General features: G+C 38.4%; 1 protein-coding gene across 4 annotated transcripts in view; it reads left to right on the top strand.

Annotated features, from left to right (window-relative positions):
- The window catches only part of LOC105204813 (homeobox protein caupolican), a 38,526-nt gene that overhangs the window by 10,103 nt on the left and 5,837 nt on the right, over positions 1-22,586 (top strand). For 2 of the 4 annotated variants that reach the window (XM_011174028.3, XM_011174026.3), the window contains 3 exons: positions 20,004-20,293; positions 21,781-22,040; positions 22,299-22,466. In XM_011174028.3, coding sequence (XP_011172330.1) covers positions 20,004-20,293; positions 21,781-22,040; positions 22,299-22,466 — 718 coding nt within the window. Of the gene's footprint in view, positions 1-6,783; positions 7,637-17,021; positions 19,891-20,003; positions 20,294-21,780; positions 22,041-22,298; positions 22,467-22,586 lie in introns of those variants that run through there. The other 2 variants (XM_011174027.3, XM_039458662.1) reach the window with 2 other exon arrangements.

Below are 22,586 nucleotides of genomic sequence, written 5' to 3'. Positions count from 1 at the left end.
TTACATCATATTTTGTTGTCCAATTAGAGCCAGTCTCACTCTCTCCGTTTAACTTAAACAAATTGGTTGATTAAATTTATGAATTGCCAACTGCAAATCCGAAAACTAATCGTATTATTTTGTTTCCCTTGTTCATTTGCTGCAAAATATTATTTATGTAAAATATAATTCTTTTACGAGTCCAAACTTGCGATCTGTCACTCACGGATCCGTCGCTTTCACGTGGAGCCACGAGACACCTCCTGCAATATTTTATATATATATTTCCTTATTTTAATTGTTACATCGTTTTATACATGAGAATTCCAAGGCGTCTGGTGTCGCAGGTCTCGGCAACCGGTCTAAAACTATTAAGCTAGGCTTCGCTTCCGCGAATAGTCGGTTAACGAGATTCTGTGCGCGTGCCCTCGCTATCTCTAACTTATCAAATCGATAAATGAGCGAAATTCATTTTGAGCGCTCGTCCCCGAATAATGCTCCAACTTGGCGGGTTTAGAGCGACTTTTAAAGGCCGCGGCTAAAATCGCTGTTCGCTGACCCACGCGGAATGTCCTGACTGCATGTTTCTTCGTCGTGACGGGAAGTCTCTCGGAGACGTCGACTAAGCGACCGCGAGAACCCTTTCCTCATCGACATCGTGAAAGAAAGGAAGGGAAGAAATGTTCGAAATCAGGGAAAAGCAATCGGAACACTGGTTTCGGCATGCGAGCCGCCAATAACTGACACCTGACGTTTCCTGTACCGCGCCGTTAGCGCGTCGAAGACGACGACGACGAGGAGGAGGACGACGACTGACGTCCCATTCGCCGAGCTAAACATAGGAACGATATTAAAAATACCGGCACTCAGTCGCGCGGCGCGACACTAGAGCAAGCGTCTTTCCGGCTTCGTCATGTGGACCACTTATTACGAGACAGAACGCATATTCTAGTTCGGCACACAATTCGCGCTTGCGCTACGAGTTGTCCACTTTTCTTTCTGTTTCTCTGTCCGCGTGCAGATATGCGCGCGCGCGTATTTGTCATTAAATTTAGATCCCGAAATTTACCGGCGTCAAGAGATATTCGCCACGCGATCCCTTGTGTGTTCTTCCTTCTTCTGTGCAACGACTCGCCTCACGATGAATTTTCTTTCGCCGATTCCACGAGAAAGGGCGAAATTTTCGATAAATAACGCTGAGGATATCTCAATCAACCGGAAAGCACTAGTGGTTACTCATTCACTGAAATGATGATACAATTCCCTGAAACTACTTCTCTCTCGTTCTTACGAAATTCTTGTGGAGCCCATTCGCCGCTTCTTCACGCTAAGAGGGTCACACGGGTTATCTATCTTGACGTTGTATATTTATTTTTGCTTCTTATCGTCGTACCTACGATAACTTCGTCGTCAAAGTTCTCAGATCTTTAACACGAAGTAGGAATATGTATTAGCTGAAGAGAAAACTCTGGCGAGAGAGAGTCGTAAAATATTTTGTCGCTTATTAATCGATAATTGAATAGATTTTTTTTTTAAGTACAGCTAATTCTGCTTACGTCGTGAAAATTACAGCTTACAATAATTTGCAAAAAGCATAAATATATAGTTACAACACATAGCTTCGACATGTCACGTTGAAACTTTTTTCATAAAATAGTTTTCATATAAAAATAATATTTCTCATCATTGTCAAAATTTACTTAACTTTAATTACAAATTTTCCTAAAATTTGAATTATACATAAATTTACAAATATTTACTTAAATTTTCAAGTGGTTTTTTTTTTAAGTACAGTTAATTCTATTTTTTATAAAAAATACAGCTTGTAGTAATTTTTGAAAAGCGTAAATATGTAGATGTAATAGTTTTGACACATAGTTTTGACACATCACGTTGAAACTTCTTTCATAAAATGCATAGTTTTTAATATAAGAATAATGTTTCTCTCATTATTACTAAAAAAATTTACTTAACTTTAAGTAAATTGACGAATTTAAAAACAAAAAAATTAGAATCGTACATAGAGTCTTTAAATATTTTTCTAAATTTTCAAGTGTTTGCCAAAAAAGTTCGTAAGCCGTTTACCCGCGAAATTACTTATCTTAACGTTATCTGTACGAGCATCGCTGCGATGCGCTTATCTGCTCCTACAATGCTAACTAATGTACGCGATAAATTTCGGCGCACGCGGAGATAGGCGAACTTTTGCTTGGCAAAGGCTCCTGCAACTTGTTCCACGGTTCGACAAGGGACACGATTAAATTGCAAAATTTAATTGTCGATGGCGCGTTACATTGTACGGCCGATGACAATTGGCGCTTGCCAAGTAACGTTGTACGCCGGGCGCGTTTGTCTGTACGACATTTATAAATAGAGCCGGCCGTCGAAAATCGGCTTCTGGCAGTTTGACAGGGAGATCTCGGGACGAGGGACAACCGCGAAATCTCCGTTCGTTCTCGAAAATCCGGCACCGCCGGTCGGAAAAAGATGAGACACGTGAAACGTGAATCATTACGCGCGGCTCCTCCGTCTCTGCGCCGTCTCTTTCTCTCTCTTTCCCTCTCTCGTTGCCTCCCGTTTTTACCATTTATTTTTCAGCCGGTTATTACTTTTACGCTCGCGTGCCCGCGCGCACGTACACACAAACGGCAATCGGATAGTTTCCTTGACATGTTTCGGTCAATGGACTGGCATGAGTGATCTACTCTATCATCGTCGCGTTACGCGAATCGCGTGCCCACTATTACGCTGCGACAAAAACTCGCCGTTCATATTTTTCCGCCCGGACGCCGCTACTTCAGCGCAATTATGCAACTTTCTACAAGTCGCGTGGCCGTCTGTCACTTATCTCTCAATAAATCGAATTTAGGTGTGGCGCCAGATTAATTTCGAAGCACGAAATGCTCCGAGTTCCGCGGCCGTTTACGATCTCGGTCATCAACGAACGTTGCGCCTGCCGGTCCCGTTTATTACGTGTCATTAATGATGTAAAGCCTTCGGTAATTCACTAATTAAATGCCAGGCTGATAGTATCAATACTTATTAATTGAATACCATGTTTTTTCGATGCACACCTGTTTTAATATCAGATCGTCGTAGAAAACATTTATTCGATGTGTCTTAATAAACAGCTTTTAAGTCCACTCACATTCGATAGGAATTAAGTAAAGACAGAGGAAGAGAGGAAGCAGATTTATCTGGTATAATTCGTCAAAGTCTTCTTTGTCAAAAGTTTTCAAACATGGAGAGAATTTTCTCTTAGACTTTATCCTGAAATATGTCGTTTGGGACAGTGTGGTGTTTCGAAAAACTTTGTGTGAGTTTCTTTGATTCATTAAACTTTCCGGACCACATTGTGTTTTACATTCAGTCAGACTACTATTATTTATTTATTCTTAATCAGTTTGCCTTTGCTTGCTTGGGATTTAAGTACAGCTAATTCTGCTTGCGTCGTGAAAATTACAGCTTACAATAATTTGCAAAAAGCATAAATATATAGTTACCTTCCGGTTACATTCACTTTTTTGCATCACATATTCTTCTTGATGTCTAATCAAATTACCAAAGTAAATTGAATTCAAATTACATCGCATAGATCAACTAGCACAAACTCGAAATTAGGAATTAAAATTAAAATTAAAAATAAAATAAAAAATTAAAATTAACATGAGCATCAACATTAAGGTCTCTATTCAAATCAACATCGACATTTACATTAGCATTCGGTCAGACTACTTGGGTCATTGGCGCGAACGGTTGTATTGTTTAAAGGGTTTCTGAGCTCTAAAAAATTAAAAAAAAAATTCCGGTATACATCCTTTCAACATTTAGGAACACGATTGTATAATTTTATATGGCCCGAAATGATTTTTTTACACGTCCGAATTTGTTGCGATAAAAAGTACACATGACCTTCCGAGTGATCCATACTCAGTTTTTTTCACCTGAACTGATTACTCACGAAATTCAAAACCAAAGAACTCGCGTCTGACCTGATAATTTTTTAACAGGTTTGTTTGTTTTGAAAGGGTTTACGAGTCGATGTGATCCCCTAACAATAAGTTGCCGTAGTCTCTGCTCTCAAAGAGTTAATCTACCCCAATGAAATATGAAATACGTTTGAATACGTTTCTCTGACAATTACATTTCTCGCGTCCCACGATTTTGAAGGTAAATTCTAAGAAATGACTTTGTTAGCGTAGCCTCCGGGGTTCTCGTTACGACGTGCGGTTAGTATTGCGATTAGTACCCGGGATATTAGACGCGTCGCAATCAGGGCGGCCGGATGGGAGTCGTGGACGCGCGCGACGCGATGGCGAAAACGCGAATGTCCTCCTTGCGTTAGCGCCGACCGGTTAACGAGGAGCCGCGAACCTTCGCTCGCGCTGTCCACGGTTTGCACAAATCGTTAAAGGGGCTCCTGGCGGATTTGCGCAAGGCGTTTAGAGGGCACGCGCTAATGGCGACTCACGCGAGCGAGTTATTTAGTGGTCTAGTTTATACCGCCGTATAAATATACATCCTGTACCGCCTCGTACGTTCTGCCTGAGGTGATACGGTGTGTTCCACAACGCACGGTGAATATCGGGGAGAGATCGTTGAAAATAATTCATTTTTATCCGCGAAACGCGCGCGTCGCCTGCAAAATCCATTACCAGATCGTCGAAGAGTTTGTCGCTCGTCTGGTTGTTGCACCGAAACAATCCTCGGGCGTCGCGCTATATCGAAATGTACAAAAATCTGAATCCGTTGCTAATTATAGCGCATTGATTGTATGACAAAATTGTACAAAAGGCCAGTGTATATTTCGGATAGATATCGAACATTTATTTAGATGTTATATTTACATACATTTTATCAGGACGTACGTACCCGGTACTCACTCGTCGTTTGCCGTACATCGTAGATAGTAAAATAAATGTATGATACAAATACGACGGCGATAAGATAAAGGCGACTTCCACTACCGCTAAATTGTTACTAACGTGTTTAAGAAGCTACGATTATCTAATATCAAATTGCTTCTGTTAATAGACGTTATGGCACGATCTCTCGCGTTATAAAAGAAGGATCGTCGCGTTCAGGAAATTTTAATAAAACAAGCGCTATTTTGCGAATATACTCGCAATAACGACGATAGCGAAATGTTACTTGCTTCGTGACTTCGATGCGCAAAACCTGTTATAAAGGACGATCGATTGAAAAGGTCATTTTATCAACGTCTAAAGGTGCAATTTCACGTAGATATAATATCCAGATATTTACCCCCACTCTACCGAAATTATGGGGATTTATGGGGAATTATGGGAAATTATTGGAAATTTCGATAGAGTAGGGGTAAATCGCACCTTAAAGCAGTTATTTAATTAATCCTTATGTTTATAATTAGCTTATACTGCTAATTATAAACAATTTTTCACTCGCCTCTTTCTAAATCTTTTTTGGAGAGATATAATACCGAAAAAATACTCAATTTATTATTTTTTTAAATTACTTTTGTTAAAAAGTTTTTTCTAAGCTCGTATCTTTGTCGTTCACTCGTCTTTACGAAAATATCACAGATATAAAACGCGAGCGGTTCTTTTTTTTAACATCGCGATAGCATTAAAGCGCAATTGAGAATTGATCGTGATTTGTTGTGATTTCGATGCCTCCGCACGAGTTACGCAAGCACGCACCCGGCAAGAGAATCGCCGAAACGACAAGGAGGAATCGTGTAATTGTTGCATAAGTCATTGGGGGCAATGTGAACGCGAGGTCTAAAATGCTGAGAGCAAGTTATCTGTTGAACCGTCGGAGATAAGACGTATCGTTCGTTCAACCGGCACATTTACTTCACAACGTTGAATTTTTGACAGCAATAGGGTTCGATTCACCTCGGCGCATTTCTGAACTTTGTGGGTGCCGTGATTTCGCACAGCTGTGCTTTTGCACAGCTTTCGGACGCCCGCTCACGCGAGGGCACTGATCCTATGCACCGATCGCTATGCAACCTCCGTGCAAAATGCTGTGGACGTATCAATCAGATTTGTTTTTAAAAGAGGTATATTCTTAGGTACCCGAAGCCTGTTTTGTTCTTCTTTTTTTTCCGTATAAAGTTATTAAAGTTAGCGGACATTGCTCTTGTGAAAATTATTCACGCTGGATCGATCTTAGGGGTCAAAAAGGAATAAGGAGCAGTGAACGTTTTTATTTTATATAATCAGTTTCTAATATCTTTTGTCACTGTCTGATGTTTAATTTTTCTAGGTTTTCTCTCTCTCTCTCTCTCTCTCTATCTTGCTTTGCGCCGGTATCAATTAGCTTAATCTTGTTTTATTTTTTATTTCCTGTTTAATTCTTACTTTGCACCAGTTACCTTTCTACCATCTTTTTATTTTATAAATATTTTCGTTGTACCGATCATACGTATTCTCTATCTTGGCGTTCTTAGAGGGCTTGCCCTGGAACGGAAATAAATGCTTTGTCTGAGCGTCCGTCTCTTTATTAAATTTAAAAGAGACGTTAATAGAAAGCCTCTTGATTGCATTTTACATAACATATTAGACTTTCTTCCTTATATATTATTTTTCTGCAATCTCTCTTGATCACACATCTTACTTCACAAACGTGTAATAACCGTGCTCCGGCACGCGCATCATCGACGCACCACCGGTCGGCGGCGGCCACGCGGTGCAGCGGGCAAATGATGTAAAATTGATCCACCGAAAGGATCCTCCAAAAGTTGACTCTCGCAGGTCCCTCGTGAAGTGTAACATTCGGTGGGGAGCAGATGGTGGGGTAAACTCGCGGCGAGTCGCGGCTTCTCGGCGGGCAGTCACGCGCACACCGCCGGCCAATGTGGAAGCTCGCGGAGTGCGTGCCGCTTGTTGAATAAAGTTCTTTCTCCACGGGAATCCGCGGATCGATAAAACGCGTATACCATCGCGATACGAGACGCCGCGAGTGACCGTTCCGCTTCGATTGCCGGCGTGCGAGAGAATTTGATAGACGCCATACCACGCGCGCTTGCGATCGTTATCGAAGGAAGTGAGAAAGAGAGCGAGAGATAGAGAGAGAGAGGGAGAGACAACCTGGATGTGGCAATCGCGTCCAGACCGGGCGGGGACGAGCGGCCTCGGGGACACGCGTCGCGTTGCGCCGCGACGAGAAGCGCGTCTCAGAAGTCTCAAATGCGGACACGCCGGGGAAACCGATCAACGTACACGTCGCCGTCGCCGTCGCGCCGTTCCTCGCGCTGTTCCTCGCGCTGTTCCTCGCGCCTTCCTCTCGGGGACGCTCGCTCACACGTGATTACAAGCGCGCACTTTCGTCGAACCGGTTCCGCGGCGGCGGCGACGCGCGCCTCCTGCTTGTGACAGCGCGATACACGACTCTGACACATCTGTCAGAAGGAAGCCTCGTGTTCCGCAGTAACGTAAGAAACTATCGTGCGGGTAGATTCTCGCGCCTTTTCCTTCGTTGAAGTGGATTGATCCCGCCCGGGCCCCTCGGTAACTCTATCAAAGACAGTTTTCTTCGGATCTCCTCTGAGATTTTAAACGTTCAAATGTCGTTGCTCGGATCGCTCGGGGATTCAACGTCGAAGGGCTCAGAAGAATGCTCCCGACTGACAACAGCATGCAGTTAGAACAGAGAATGAGCGATGACAGGCCAGGTAGGAAAATCGACGACAGGTGCGCGCGAAAGAGATTACCGGCTGTTTCAATGAGGACATTTTGCTAAGATGCTAGCTAACGTTCGTTGCTAAATGCGCCCATGGAATTTTACGTTTTTAATTTCTTATCTCGAATAACCGTCTCGTGGGACACATAATATATAATGCTTTCTAAAACTTTCTAATACTTCCGAAACCTTTTCTTTTTCGTTAATCTCTTTTATAAGCTAAAATAAGGAATGAAACTCCGCCAATTGCAAGTTGACAAGTGAGCTGCTAGTGTGAGAACACGGAAAAATATTCATTCCACTGTTGAGAAAAGCGACTACTCGATTTATTTTTTTATTATTATTTTTTTCTTTTTTAAGTATGGTTATCTTCCACAGAGAATATTTTCTTGATATCGATCAAAATACATTCAGTACAAATTTTGAGAAATTTTTATTATCTTGTACTCGGAAGAGTTTTCATACTCTTTCTAAGAATATTATAAAATGTTATCACGAAGGAAAGCGAGAATTACGAGCAAATCGAATTCTTTTTTAACTCTACGTTCTCGATCGAAATATTAAATTACTACGACTTAGAATATATTTTGAATAGATGTAATGCTTATGATAGAAATGCAGATATGCTTTGAGTCAGCAATGTTTATAATTTTTAATTAGTATTTGCGGTATGCATTTTTCTGTGTTTACACGGTGCCACGTGTCACCGCGACTGCGCTTACGTTTAAAACATTACGTCTTGAGCTATACCTCAAGCAATTTGTGCTAATCGTAAAAGCTAGGATGTCTCCCTTAACCTTGGAATTCCAACTGAAGATCCTAACATTCTGGACCGCTAAACTATGCCGTAGTTAATGAAATGGGCGTGAGCGAAAGCGGTCGCTGCCGACGATCAGATTAGTCGGGGCTTTCCCTGTCATCGCTGATTTTTATTGTGCTTTTAGAAAAATGTCAGATTTTTAGAAATGAAAGTTAAACGAACATTTAAAAAAAAATTATTATAATTTCTTGTAAATAGCTTGGTGATGAGAGTCATTAATTAAGTAAAGCGTGAGTTCGTAATTCTTTGCTTCCTGATGAAAAATTAACAAGTGATGAACCAAATTAAGTCGACTATCACTTTATAATTCTGTCAATTTTATACTGCGATTAATAATGGAACATCTTTTTTAACTTCCGGTTTGGCTCGTTTCCGATGGAAACCTTTTTTAATTAAATGTTAAAACTGAATTTGTTAAATAAAATAATAGGAAAATTTACGGTAAATTTAATAGCAGAGATGCAAAGTTTTATTTTATACATCTTTATTTATTTATTTATTTATTTATTAATAAAAAAAGTTCCATTTATTAAAGCTAAAATTTATGAAATAATTTATTAAAATTTACAATAAAAGATATCGAAAGTTATAATATACATCACTAGGAACATCGAATAAATGAAATTTTTTTATACGCGCATCTCGATATTGCGAAAATTTTTTTATTCTGTAACTGTAAACTTTTTTTATTAACAAATAACATGTAAAAGATTCCATTCTCTGTAATTAAATCTCCATTAAATTTATCTTTAATCTTATAAAAAAAAATTCACTTTTAACATTTTGTGAAAAAAAGCAGTTTGACCAGTAGTAGGATTCGAACTCGAGATCGAAGGCTCACTTTAAACCTGCTTTACTATCGCAGCCACGGTGCAATACACTGTACAAGTATTTCTTGTGTAATAGTATAGTATAAACTATAACCGGTTATAGAGAATTACGAGATGATTCTCAATACAGTGTACGAACTAATTTTGAGTAACTATTAATTTCTTTTTTATTATAAAACAAGAGACTACGTATATATATTTATTTCAATAAGTATTCTCCAAGCTATTTACAGAAATTTCTTAAATTAAAAACTAAATTTTTTTATCACTCTTGTCTTTTTTGTTGCTCCAAAAACATCAAACACAATATTATAAATATACCGAAGATATACTTGAGTTTCCTAAAATATTTATTTCACGCTATTTTTTTAATTCGTAATACATTTCTGCTTTATTTGCTGAAAATTTTGAGACAGCAATTTTTTCCCATTGCCCATCGTAGACGTGACATTCGTGGTAACGATAAAAAAATATCGATGGAATTCAATCGAACCGAGTGTCCTCCAAACATTCGTCTCTTTTGGATCTGTTTTTGCCAAATTGCCGTCGGCCTTCTGAACGCGCGCTTTCCGAAGGTTTACATCGGCATGGCTGCTAAGTGTGGGCGTCCTTTTCGCGTTGGAAGCACGTGGTGAACGTAGCGCATGATCCGCCGGAAGTTGGAGGGGAGAAGACGCTCCGTGCTAGACGTGCCTGTGAACCCCGTCTCGTACGCGATATGAGCACGTGGTCGCCGACTCTGACGGGAAAATGCGCGCGAACGAGCCACTGTGCGAGATCCTACGTCGAAAAGATCCTATCTTTTTAATACTATCTTTTTAAGACTTGGAAATTTCGGAAATTACAAAAGTCGAATTCGAAGCGAGGATTCGCTTTCTCGGTAAATTGCCGAATTATTTAAATTACAATTTCGACCGCGGTTATTCTTGGACAAAAGTCAGAGAGAGAGAGAGAGAGAGAGAATGAATATTAGAAAAATGCTAAACACGCTTTTTAAATTATGTGTCGAACGCATCGTACTTTGATAGTAAGAGTTCACCTCTGTGACATCTGTCTGTGACACTGTCATCGCACTTTGCATTGAATACGACACTGCATTGATTACATACCTCAGACTGGCCGAATCCATATGCAATGCACTCTGTTGATCGTTCGCAAGTCAATCTCGATCATGATGTTTATTCCAAATTTTCGAGATTGCGCAAGTGAAGTTGCGTTTTTTTTTTCTGGCTCGCGACATAATAAAATTATAAATCTTACGAAAGACTCGAAGAGACGTTTTTTACGAGATTAGTTAAACGATACGTCAAATGTTTCTTAACGACTCTCCCATCGAAGTATTTTGACGTCATCTGTCGCTTTTGAAACAATTTAATTTCGTTTTACGCTCTTTGAGACTGCACATTCATAAATTTGAAATTGACGAATAGTTGAAAGTATGAAAGTAAGAATTCGCATGAATACAGAAAGGGGAGAGGGGGAGAGAAAATTGTTATCGTTGAAGTTCGTATCTTTGAAATATGATAGATTTTTTCCCGCTGACGAGAGGCTAAATTACACCGTGAAATAACGTCGACGATAACGACGACGACTGTCGCCTAGACGCACACGAAGGCAAGAAGAGCTATCCTAATTTTACGCCGTCGGGTTACTGGACCTTACGTAACTGCAAAACTCGAGCGCTAAGTTTAGTAGGTCTCTCTCTTAGCGTAGTCTCTGTAGCGCGGCGGATTCCGTTTCCGGAGGCGCCGCCGCTGTCGTCTTGCGAAATGCATACGCCTTGAGGAAAGATACTCGTTGTCTAAGCTCTACGACCCGCCGATGAAGCGGTCCCATCGTTAAAATTCATAATCGCGTCACGTTGGCAAAAGATCATGCGTGTGAAACAAGTTTCATATTTTTACGACGGGTCTCTTTAAAGTTTTCTTCGCGCGATGTATCGATTCTCAAATCGATTGTCGGCTTAAATGTAAATTAGAAAAATTAGCACTGTTGTTTGATATAATTTATTGAGAAAAATTGCATAATCGCGCTTATACTGATCTGCTGAGAAGTCTGAGATTATTTCGATAGGCTCGGCTGATAAAGGCGACTATCTAGCTGCCGATCAGTAAGTTATCTTTCTCTCGCTGTCTCGTATTATCACGTTGTAGTTTACATTCGAGGTATTTTAATAATTTTGATGTTCCGAATATGTCCCCCTATTTCAATTGGATTCTATTGAATTTTATTTTATACCGACGACACATGCCATCCTAAAAGGGATGGAATGTAGTTTCCTTTCCATCCAATTTCCTTTCTTCTAGTTTCCTTTTTTAGTTTCTTTTCTACCTCCACTTTTCTTTCCTTATCTCTTTTGCCTTTTTTCGCGCGTTCCCTCCAACTTCGGTTCCTGTTTGACCTGAACGCGAATCAGTCGCGCTAAATATGGAACCAGCGGAACACTTGGATTATTTTGAGAACGACGAGTCTTCCTAGCATTACTTAGTAGGTGTGACCGCCTGTTAAATCGCGTCGCTAGGTAAGGGACAATGACGATTCCGTTGAAAGAATCGCGCCCATTGATCGGTGGCGAGAAAAGGAACGGTTTAATAATTTCTTCTTTTTCTTTTTCGAGCGATATGTGTCAAGGTCCTAGGAGTGAGAGGCTTAGATCGGACCTAGCCAAAATGTCACATTTATATTTTGGCCGTGAATTCGCGATCCAACCTTCGAACATAAATTTCGAAGACGAAAACATATAAACGTGGATCGTTCTTTTTTTTCTTCTTTTTTTTTTAGACGTCGCACCACTTCGACGCGACGTTTAATTCTACGAGGACCAGGGGCGTAACATGATTGTCTATGGCCATCAAAATGCAGATTAACTTTAATTTCGGTTTAACTAATTTTTTATCTTTTTCTAACTCCGAGAATAAAAAAATGATAAAGGGTAGATTAATCTGAGATCAAAGTTAATTTACATAAGCGAATTAAGTGTTGTATGGAGGTGATGAAACTTATATATGTTTATTTAGGGCTCTGATTTATATGTTGCATAGGGGCGCTGAATAATCTAGCGCCGTTCCTGACGAGGACCCTCGACAGTCCTCGGACTTCTACTCTGCTAAATTTACAATGACACGAAATGCCAGCTTCTAAACTCACCACCTAGCATGCACTAAGGTGTAATGACACTTGGCAGGGTCGATTGTTGGCAACGAGATTTGTGGTGATTGGTCGAAAAAAGGGACAGATTGCATGTTGTTAAAGTGGCTTTGAATGAGACGCCCAAATTAATGAGACAATGATTTCGAACATTAATGCGACGTAAGACATCTCGGGGAACTTCTACCCTTTCGCATCAAATATTTTATCTTAACTATGCCTCACATTATTGCCTGTTGTCAAGTGGCAGTCTATTGCGTTCATGCGCTAATCGATCAATTTGACACAGGACCTTTTGATTGTTTGTGGAAAACAAGTGTCGATCGCGTATGAGCGATCGTAACGTAGTGAGAAACGGGATGCTTGCTCTCATTATCGTAAAATTATTATAAAATTTAATTAAAATTAATCGAGACGCGACGTTTTATTATTTATTAACAAATATAAGTTATCTAAAATAGACTGGCAATTAATTTTTTTAATTTGACTCCAAAAATTTTTAGGAACAAATCGTACAGAGAAAAGTGATATTTAAATTGATGAAATTCTTTTTTTAACTTGATTCTTTTAAGTTGTAGTGAAAATATCTTTGAGAAAAATAAAAATTTATTTGATTTTAAGAAATGACGTTAGCCTATTTTTTTAAATAAATGAATTATTTGTTTAATTTAAACGAATAATTTTTTAATTCAAAGAAAGAACTGACAGAAATGCATGAAATAATTTAGTTGTTCTAATTTTAAACATACGTATTTCTTTCATTAAAAAAAAATATTTGCGTTGCACAATCAAACTATTTCTTTAATTTTAATGGAAAAAATCAAGAAATTTCTTCATATATAAAGGAAGATTTTCTTTAACATGTAGCAATTCACAGAGAACGGTGGCACTTTAGGATCAAAATCCGTCTGGAGAAATCGGTTTATCATATTTTTAGATCTGCTGAATTCGAATATAAATGTCCGAAATCTTAAATGAATGTCATCACACATTCGTCATTTGTGTGCGACCCGATTTTAAAGCTCCTAAAGTGTTCGAAATATTCTGTTAAATTTATGTTCTTTAGAAGCGGCATAGATACGAACGATTCATGTGTGCCACTGCAAAGTTAATATCTTTAAAAATAGGTTCTTGATCACCAATTGTATTCTTGCATCCCACGAGGTGCAAGCGGGATAGAAAACGCAATGTAAATCTACAAAGCATGGAACTATAAATGTATAGAAATTTGGCGAAAATGAGCGATTGTGCTGCAGCCTTTCCCCTTCCCTCTCTCTCTCTCTCTCTCTCTCTCTCTCTTTCGTATTAATAAAAGGAGACTTTTGTTCATTAAAAAATATTTACTGCAAAATAAGATTTTTGTGTAGAAAAATTGCATTTTCCCCAGTTTTTGGACATTTTTAAGTTTTATATTCGAATTAAGCAAAAAAATATAAAAATAGATCGATTTCAAAAGGCAGATTTTGACGCTAAAGTGTCACCGCTCTTTCTCTTCGATTCAAATACGTTTTTTTAACCGAAGAAACTTTTCCCTGGGTTTTTTCCAATTCTCTTTCTTGTCTTGAGATTAAGAAAGAACGGAAGCGCCTTAATTCAGTATACTTTGTATCACTATTTTATATACTTCTTTTGCCCCCCTTCATTAACCTTTTTGTTTAATTTCTCGGACGGATCGAAAGTGAGTTCAAGTGTTGTAAATTCAATGTGGGGAACGCGATTTTATCGCGTTGTGTTTGCTGTGCATCGGCCTCGGCGTAACAACTCGTCGCCCGTCTTTGCCGCTCGTCTGTTTTCTACGTTTGACGTTTTACGTCGCTTTCGGCCGACCTCTGCTTCGCATAAGTTTTACATAATCATTCGAATAACAAGCACGGCCGGCGCTACGCCGAGACCGCCTCGCGTATATCGTGGAAAGGGAAATCGACCTTAGAGTTTTATTTCCATATGATTTACGGATACGCGTGAACGATGACGTCTTTTGACGTGTACGTTCGTATGACACTTAGCATGATTTATGTTGGCTTTTTTATACATTTTTCCGCAAGCGTGCGCGCAGGTAAACGGCTGTCCTTTATCCGTAATGGTTTAATCTGCACATTTTTTATCCCATTGCTCTTCATTTCTTTACATGATTTTCTAATTTCGGGGGAAATCGTACGTCGCCTGTCTGCAAATCCTCGTTCATTCGTCATCTCTCTAGCATCTGCTCAAATTTCTGCGATCACAAATTCAGAATTTCTTCGTGCACGGATGCGTTTGAAGCCGTAACTCTCTATCTCGAATGTTCGTAACGTAAGGCGACCTATCGCACGCTTTTTCTGACCCTTTGCCGATATCGACGATTTATGCAACGTTCTGATATCATTTACCGCGCAGCTCGCGACCCATTAACTCGACGTTACGTTAAACGGATTATAATAAAATCCCGATATGCGGGACAGCTCTTGTGACGCTGCTGGATATTGTATAACATCATTTGTATAATTATCACTGTTGTCCGAGGACATTTAGCCTCTTCATTTCGTTCGTTCCATCGAAAGATATTGATTACCTTTTAAGCTGTTTACAAAGTGAAAATGTTCTCGCTCTTTTTGCGACCGATGAATCCAGTATTATCTTCTTCGCTTTTCAGTCAAATTCTGTATTTTTATGAATTAACATTTCTTTGGAATAATGAACCTTCTTTTATTCGGCAAACATAGAATACACGGTGACCCAGATACATCGCGACACCTGCAAATGGCAGATTCCTAAAGTTTAAAGATGAATTTTAATACCGAAATGCTGAGTGCAGTAATATTTTTTAATAATAAAAGTGTTTGATAATATTTTCAATTTTTTTTATATGCTTTAAAAAATAATTTACAAACATTTACAATCAATAAATACGAGCATCTAAAATGGTCAAATAGATTTCAATTATTGTTACACTTCGGAAAGTGATTTAATATTATAGTATTTTTATTTATAAAATAAAAATAATATTAAATCACTTTCTGAAGTATAATAATAATTGAAATTTATTTGACCATTTTAAGTGCTTGTATTTATTGCTTAACTTGATATGAATTAAACACACTATGAGTTAAAACACTAAAGAAATATTTTAAAAAATACAGATTTTTTAAAAGTTTCTAATTACAATTATTACAAATTATTAATTCACATTTAAAATGTCAGTTTATAAATAAAAATAAACAACTTTGTTTATATATAAACATAGATAAATTAAAGTGTGAGTCAAATTGACTTCCACACGACTATTTACGTCATAAAAAGAAAATCAGACACTTAAGTCTTAATGAACATGCTATATGTGCTGATAATATTAATAGCGATATTATTTTACGATATATTGATCTTGGGTCGCATCGAGTTATCGTTACACATCGACCTGTCAAATGTGTCGTACGAAGCGGGTCGTAAATAAATATCTTTTATAAGTATAAGTGTCTTAATCAATATTAATTAATTAATTGTTTTATAATGCTAAAATAGGATAATAAGGAACAAATGTATTGATAAAAACTTTTTCATCAGTAATTTATAAAAACAATTTAAATATTAATTATTTTTGACATACCACTTTTTAGAAAATAGAAATATTTTTTTAGACGTGCACAAAATATGCATAGAATCGTTGATAGGAATTTCCAAGTCGACATTTTGGTATTAAAATTTTGTTTTTGACAGGATGAAGACCAGACGTGTAAATAGTCGATTTCAATGAAACTCATTGTAGCGATAGAGCTGTATGCACTTTTACGCTTTTATCAGTATCACTTGATATGTAAACGTATCGCTACGAGTTTCGTTGAAACCGATCGTTTACACAAGTCCTCCCCTTGTGAAGAGGACAAGAATCCCCTAGAAATCTGCTACCTGCGGGTAGCTATAGGTCTGATTATATTTCATATATTTTCTGTTTCACTTACAATCAAAAGTCTTCGAGACAAAAGACTAAGGGTCGTAAACGTCAAAATGATGAAGGTGAAATGTTTTTATGCAACTTTATAGGCTACAAAACTAAGAATTGTTCTCACTATTTTCCTTATAGTATATCCTGTATTTAAATCCTTCAGAATCCTTGGAAAAGTGAAAGGTAAAGATAATTAATTGTAGGTTTTTTTCTCTCAAAATGTAACTGACAAGGGATGTCACTTGGGTTTGTAAATAATTGGATTCTTCTTGAAATATGTTGTTAAATACGAAAACCAAGAGACCCGTACTTTTTTATATATGCGGAATGTTTAGGGGATGAAACATTCCTTTGAAAAAAAAAAAAAAAAAAACATGGTATTTCTCTTGCGGGGCGAATATCGTCGAAAGTATAAAAAAATAGAAAAAAATTGTGTAACAAAAGTTGTACGGTTCAGAGTACTTTAAAATTATAAAGAAAAAAATTTTTTATTTCTTTTGCCTAACGAAATGCCTCCACCACCCAAAGTTTTTTTTTTTCAAATTTTTCAAATTTTCTATTCGCCAAATTAAAGTTATTTTTTTTTTCCAAATTCAACGATGTATAATAAAATTTCCTTGTGAGTATCATTACAAGTTATCGTATTCTGAAAAGTAACACGTTACAGTTATAGTTACTTAAAAAGTAACGAGTTGTTACTTTTCTGTTAATTTCTTGAAATCTTTATGTATTGCTATCTTAAATTTTACAATTTTACATTTCTAAATTATATTACTTTGTGGCGACCATAAGAGTGGCTTATGATATCCACTCCGATGATCCCGCGTTAAACGCGCGACTGTCAAAACGCACTTTCGTTATGCACTTTCGTCCCGAAAGGAAAGGGTGATCGTAAAGGAGAGCGTCACGAAAGTATAAGGAAAAGAAACATGGAACGCGGCAGCGACAAACCTCCCCTTCATTCGATATCCACAACAGATAGTTTCCTTCGTCAAGCATCCCGCCGAGTTCGAGTTCTGTATACGGACAGGAAGGGAAACTTTCATTAGCAGCCGGGTAGATCAAAGCTTGTCTCAATCTTTCGCAAATCGTCACAAAGGTTGCCGCAATCCATTATACGACCGTCACATAGTAAAATTAAACATTCGATTATATCGTAACGTTATTTTGCATGCATAATAAATCATGGAGCAAAAAAAAATATAAGAAAAGGGGAGTTAAAAGAAAGGAAAGAAAGGAGAAAAAGATGTCGGAAAAAGAGGAAGTGGAAAGAAATATTAATTCTTCGATGGTCGATTTTCTTGCAGCTTTCCCAATCAAACCGAGTCGCTGGTACCTGACAGTGTCCTTGAAAATGTTTTCGGGTTCTAGAAAATCTAAAAAAAATTTACTTTTCCTGCAATATTCCAGAATACGACTATTAATGGAACGAAATTAAGTTATAGCTACTGAAAGAAGGTAACTGTAACTGTAACTTCGTTAAAAGTAACGAGTTATTTCCCAAGCCTGATGATATTGTCTTTCCGCGGCTGTACAACATACCACGTTAAAAAAAAAGCTACGCAACGACGTGATAACGATAACGCCACTGTTGTCAAGAGTTATAGAATAAGTCTACGCGTAGAATGGCGCTTCCACCATCTACCATTAAAACAAATTGCTTCGAGACGTTCCTTGCATCTTCCACGCACTGCAATCACTTGTTTACGACCTTATGTTTATTTGCGTTACTCCCCACGTAACCCTGAATTGCATAATACACCTCCGTGATGGTGATGGTGATGGTGATAGTGGTGGTGACGCTCTTCTTTCGAACAATCGGACCTCGACCCGACACGCGAAGTCGATGCAGCTAGGTGATAACTGTTACAGCGATAATGGTGATGACGTAATAATGATTTAGTACGGATAGATCAATATCACACATTTCCGTGTCACGTGCCATCAATATTACCGCCATCATCATTTTTTTTTTAGGGCGGATTCGAAAATTCTGCTCGTCAGGTAGAGTGACTTTTGAATGACCAATCAGGAGAAGGAAATCTTAAGATTGAATGACCTTAAGATTGAATGATCTTAAGACTTCTTCCCGATTGGTCGTTCACAGTCTATCGGACGAGTAGGATTTTCAAACCCTTAAGGGTACGAACGACACACTAAACCACCACCGCCATCACTACCGTCACCACTTCTCATTCATCTCAGTTGTCAGTCAGAAGTTTAAAGTGATTGCTCTCGGTGAACTTTCTGTAGAGAACAAGTAAGTACTCAAAACGCACCTCGCGCGATTTTCCGACGAAAACATACGCAGCACTCTCAGGTAACTCTTATATTCACTTCTGTTGAGGCGCACGCGTGCCGTCGACGCTTCAAGAAATTCAAGGTAACCGTTCTGTGTGTTACGTGGGGAATTCGCAAATAAGCATAAAGTCGTAAGAGCAAATGATTGCAGCGCGCGCGGATGGCGAGCGGGGCGAAACAATGTTTTGTTAATGATCGACGGTTGAAATCTCTATTTTAACTTTCGAGATTCGAGATGTAACACATCTTAAACTTTTATCAGCACCGTGGACACTTTCCGTGAAGAACGATCAACCGGGAGCAGCCTAACTATCGCGACGTATCGTATTTTTGCTATTTGTTTAACTGTTCAAACAACATCTGCTCGGACGACTTGTTTGATCGGAATCATTCACAGACGTCTCTATAATACATTGCCGAGTTCGATTTGGATGTAGCACCTCTCGTAAACAAATGGAGCAGATTAAACTGAGTAGAAAAATCATTTATCGTTTTACGATTTTCGCAATGGTTAACTCTCAACAACATTTTATATAGGACACCTTGTATATATAGTACATAATATGATTTTGCAAAAATAAAATTGTCCCATACATTTTTCAACTTGTGTCATAGTTTTAAGATTCAAATTTCTAATTGAAAATTTTTAATAATTTATTAATTTCGAACCTGATTGGATTTTCGGTTTTCAAAATTATTTTTTGTAGACGCTCGAACATGATCGAATTAACGTTATCATTATATCACAGTTATTACAATCTAAAAATTTTATAAAATTTTCACATGTGTGCAATTACGTTCCACATGTTACTTTGCAGCAAATTTTCTAACAAAGGAGTCGTGGGCAGCTGCCTGCGCAGGAAACCCTGCGCAGGTAATTTTTTGGAAAATTCTTAGGGACCGTTTTGTGACCGCACTTTCTAAACTTGTCATCCCTCCTTTCTAAATTCGTTTTCATAAATGAGAATTTCTTATTCTGTCTTTGTTTTGCATACGGTAGTAAAATATAGTACGCGAGACAAAGACAGACGGGAACAAGGAATCCTCATTTCTCATGAAAGGACTACGGATGCCGACGTTAGTTACCTAAGTGTCCATCTATTGCATTCTCAAGTAATTTAACTGTCGTGCCCGAGTATTTTCTTGCCATTTCTTCTTCGAACGTCAACGCGCACAGTTCGACGACAGTTTCCATAAAAGCTCTTTTAACGAATTTTGTCATCGCGAAAGTAAGTAGTTCCGAATTTTCACTCCCGCTGTCCTGAAATTGAAAATTCGCAAATTTCTCTTATTTTATTCAACGATACATATATTACATAGATAGTTCTTTTTATTTTTACAGTGCCTTACTGCAATCGACGCGTCGCACGAAAAGCGTCTCCCGTCACTGATGATGAACACATATCATCGGAAGCGGAGAATACGTCACCACGTTCATCTCCTAGTGTAAATCGTGCCAATCGACGCGTCGCTGTCGTCCAAAATACCTCTGGAAGGAGACGTCGCGGTAACCTGCCGAAGGAATCGGTGGAAACCTTAAAACGTTGGCTCAGTGAACACCGTTTCAACGCTTATCCGGACGAGGCTGAGAAATTGGCTCTCAGTACGCAGACCAATCTAACAGTCATGCAAGTAAGTAATTTTTTATTTCTCTTTGCTAAATTGATAAAAATACATTGACAGCTATCAATTTTTCGAAAAATTAAAACTACTTAAATCTGTGTGTGTGTGTGTGTGTGTGTGTGTGTGTGTGTGTGTGCGTGTGTGTGTGTGTGTGCGCGTGTGTGTGCGCGCGCGCGCGCATATCGTTGAAATGATTGCCATTTTATATAAGCTCCGATTCAAACAAAAAATACAAAAAATTGCAAAAATTAAAAAAAGTGTTTTAATTTTAGCATTTTTTACTACTTTTAGTATTACAATTTTTATAGAACTTTAGATTAAACATTTTTTTTAGAAATTAACGTCATTATTAAAATTGCATTTTAATATTTACTATTGGCATTGACTATCGGAGTGTAATTTAAAAAATATTAAAAGATAAATTAAAAATATATTATAAAATAAGAAAATAAATAATATTTAATTATATTTATTGCATGTAAGCTTTAATCTCGTGAATTATGCATAATACATTGTAACATATTTTAAATTGTGCATGCTAACTAACATCTCCAAGATCCCTTCCATCCCAGAAAAAATAAAAAATCTGTGAAAAATATTATCTCGGCTAAGATTTGATCGGAGGAAAAAGAGGCGATGTCGACACGTGTCACGCGAGCTTCATGTGAATTTATCTTGTATAAAAGTACCGGAGAAATCTACAATAATCGCGGCAACGTGTGACCGGAGTGTTCGTTAGCGCGGTGTAACGAAGGCGCGTCTTCCCTCGCTCCCTATCTTGAACGGCGAATAAGATCGTTGCACATACGCTGGGATGTCACTGAAAAACGCCATTTTTGCTCTGTCGGAACGCGTCTCTCTGCCAAACGTTTCAGTTACGTTTGCGACAGGAAAGTCCTGTCGAAAAATCGCTACCTGAACGGTCATGTGGCCCGCCCCGACTCGTAGCCAATCGTCGTGTACACAACACCGTCCATTGTGGCTGACTTACAGGGCGACATTTCGAAGGTCCGAATACATATATAGTCGTTCGTCAAATCTCAAGATCGCTCTGTCTTTGTCTTGTGTACCGCGTTTTACCATACGCAAGACAAAGACCTAGATCTATAGAGTTTCGTACCTGACATACTCCATCGTATGTCACTCCGCTACATATTTTTATGTTTTATGTAGTAAGATGCAAGAATGCTACGCAAACAAAATATCAATGTCTTATATACAATATATTATGCATTAAGCATTTTTTAGAAATATTTACATTTGTCGTATTAATTAGATTGCAAGTAGGTGTAATCCCGCTCGTGGATAGATAGATTGGCTTAAAGTGATGAGCAAATTTCCTATTTTTCTCTCCTCTCACTATCACTTCTCCACTTGTCTAAGACGGCATCAATAGACTGATTAATGTGCAACTAATAGTTGAAACTAACTTGCATTCTTCCAGTCTGCATCAATTGGTTGTTAAGATTATAATTCAATGATATTGAATTTCGCAGGTGTGTAACTGGTTCATAAATGCCAGGCGTCGCCTCCTCCCTGAACTCTTGCTACAATCCGGCGAAGATCCAAATCAATATACTATCTCGCGCCGTTCCCGTCGCATGAACTCCAGCGGCAGTGGCGGTTCCGGTCCCATTCAGCATAGTCGCCTTCGGCAAGGACGAAGAACACCTTTCGAGCCGATTAGAGGCGGTAGACCAGGATCATGTAATATAGATGTGCAGCGTCGCGATATGAAAAAGTCCGAGTGTAGTCAGTAAGTATTTCTTCTCTTTCTGCATGTATCTCTACCGTCTCGTTATTTCGAATTAAAGACGAAGAATTCCATCGACTCGACACCGCGACAGATTTACGCGAAAAGAAAATGTTGCTTAGCTGCTAATCAATTAATTCGCTAATATGCTAACAATAGACGAGTCTCCTTTTTTGGGGAGAATTAAGAAATTAAGAATTGGGGAATAGATTAAGTATGTAAGAAAAAGCTAGATATATCATTCAAGATTTGCATACGCAGAAGCGAGGAGTATCCGAATGAATACGAGAGCAGTCCGAACGACTACCGAGTCGACAGCGAGGAGGAACATTCGATACGATGGCCTAACGTAATCGTTCGTCCCTATGGCGAGGCTCATTTCGAGGAAATAGGCGGCGAACGTATTTGTCAACCGTATGTTCGACGAAGGCAAGTTTCTAATCGATACGACAGTTGTATTTGACAGCAAAAAAAAAACAAAATAGACAGGAGCTTTGCAACTGTTACAAAACTATCTGCTAAAAGTCTGCTAACGATTTCGAACTTTTG

Source organism: Solenopsis invicta, chromosome 16 (genome assembly GCF_016802725.1).
Source record: "Solenopsis invicta isolate M01_SB chromosome 16, UNIL_Sinv_3.0, whole genome shotgun sequence".
NCBI lineage: Eukaryota > Metazoa > Arthropoda > Insecta > Hymenoptera > Formicidae > Solenopsis > Solenopsis invicta.
This window is presented reverse-complemented; position numbering and strand designations above follow the sequence as displayed.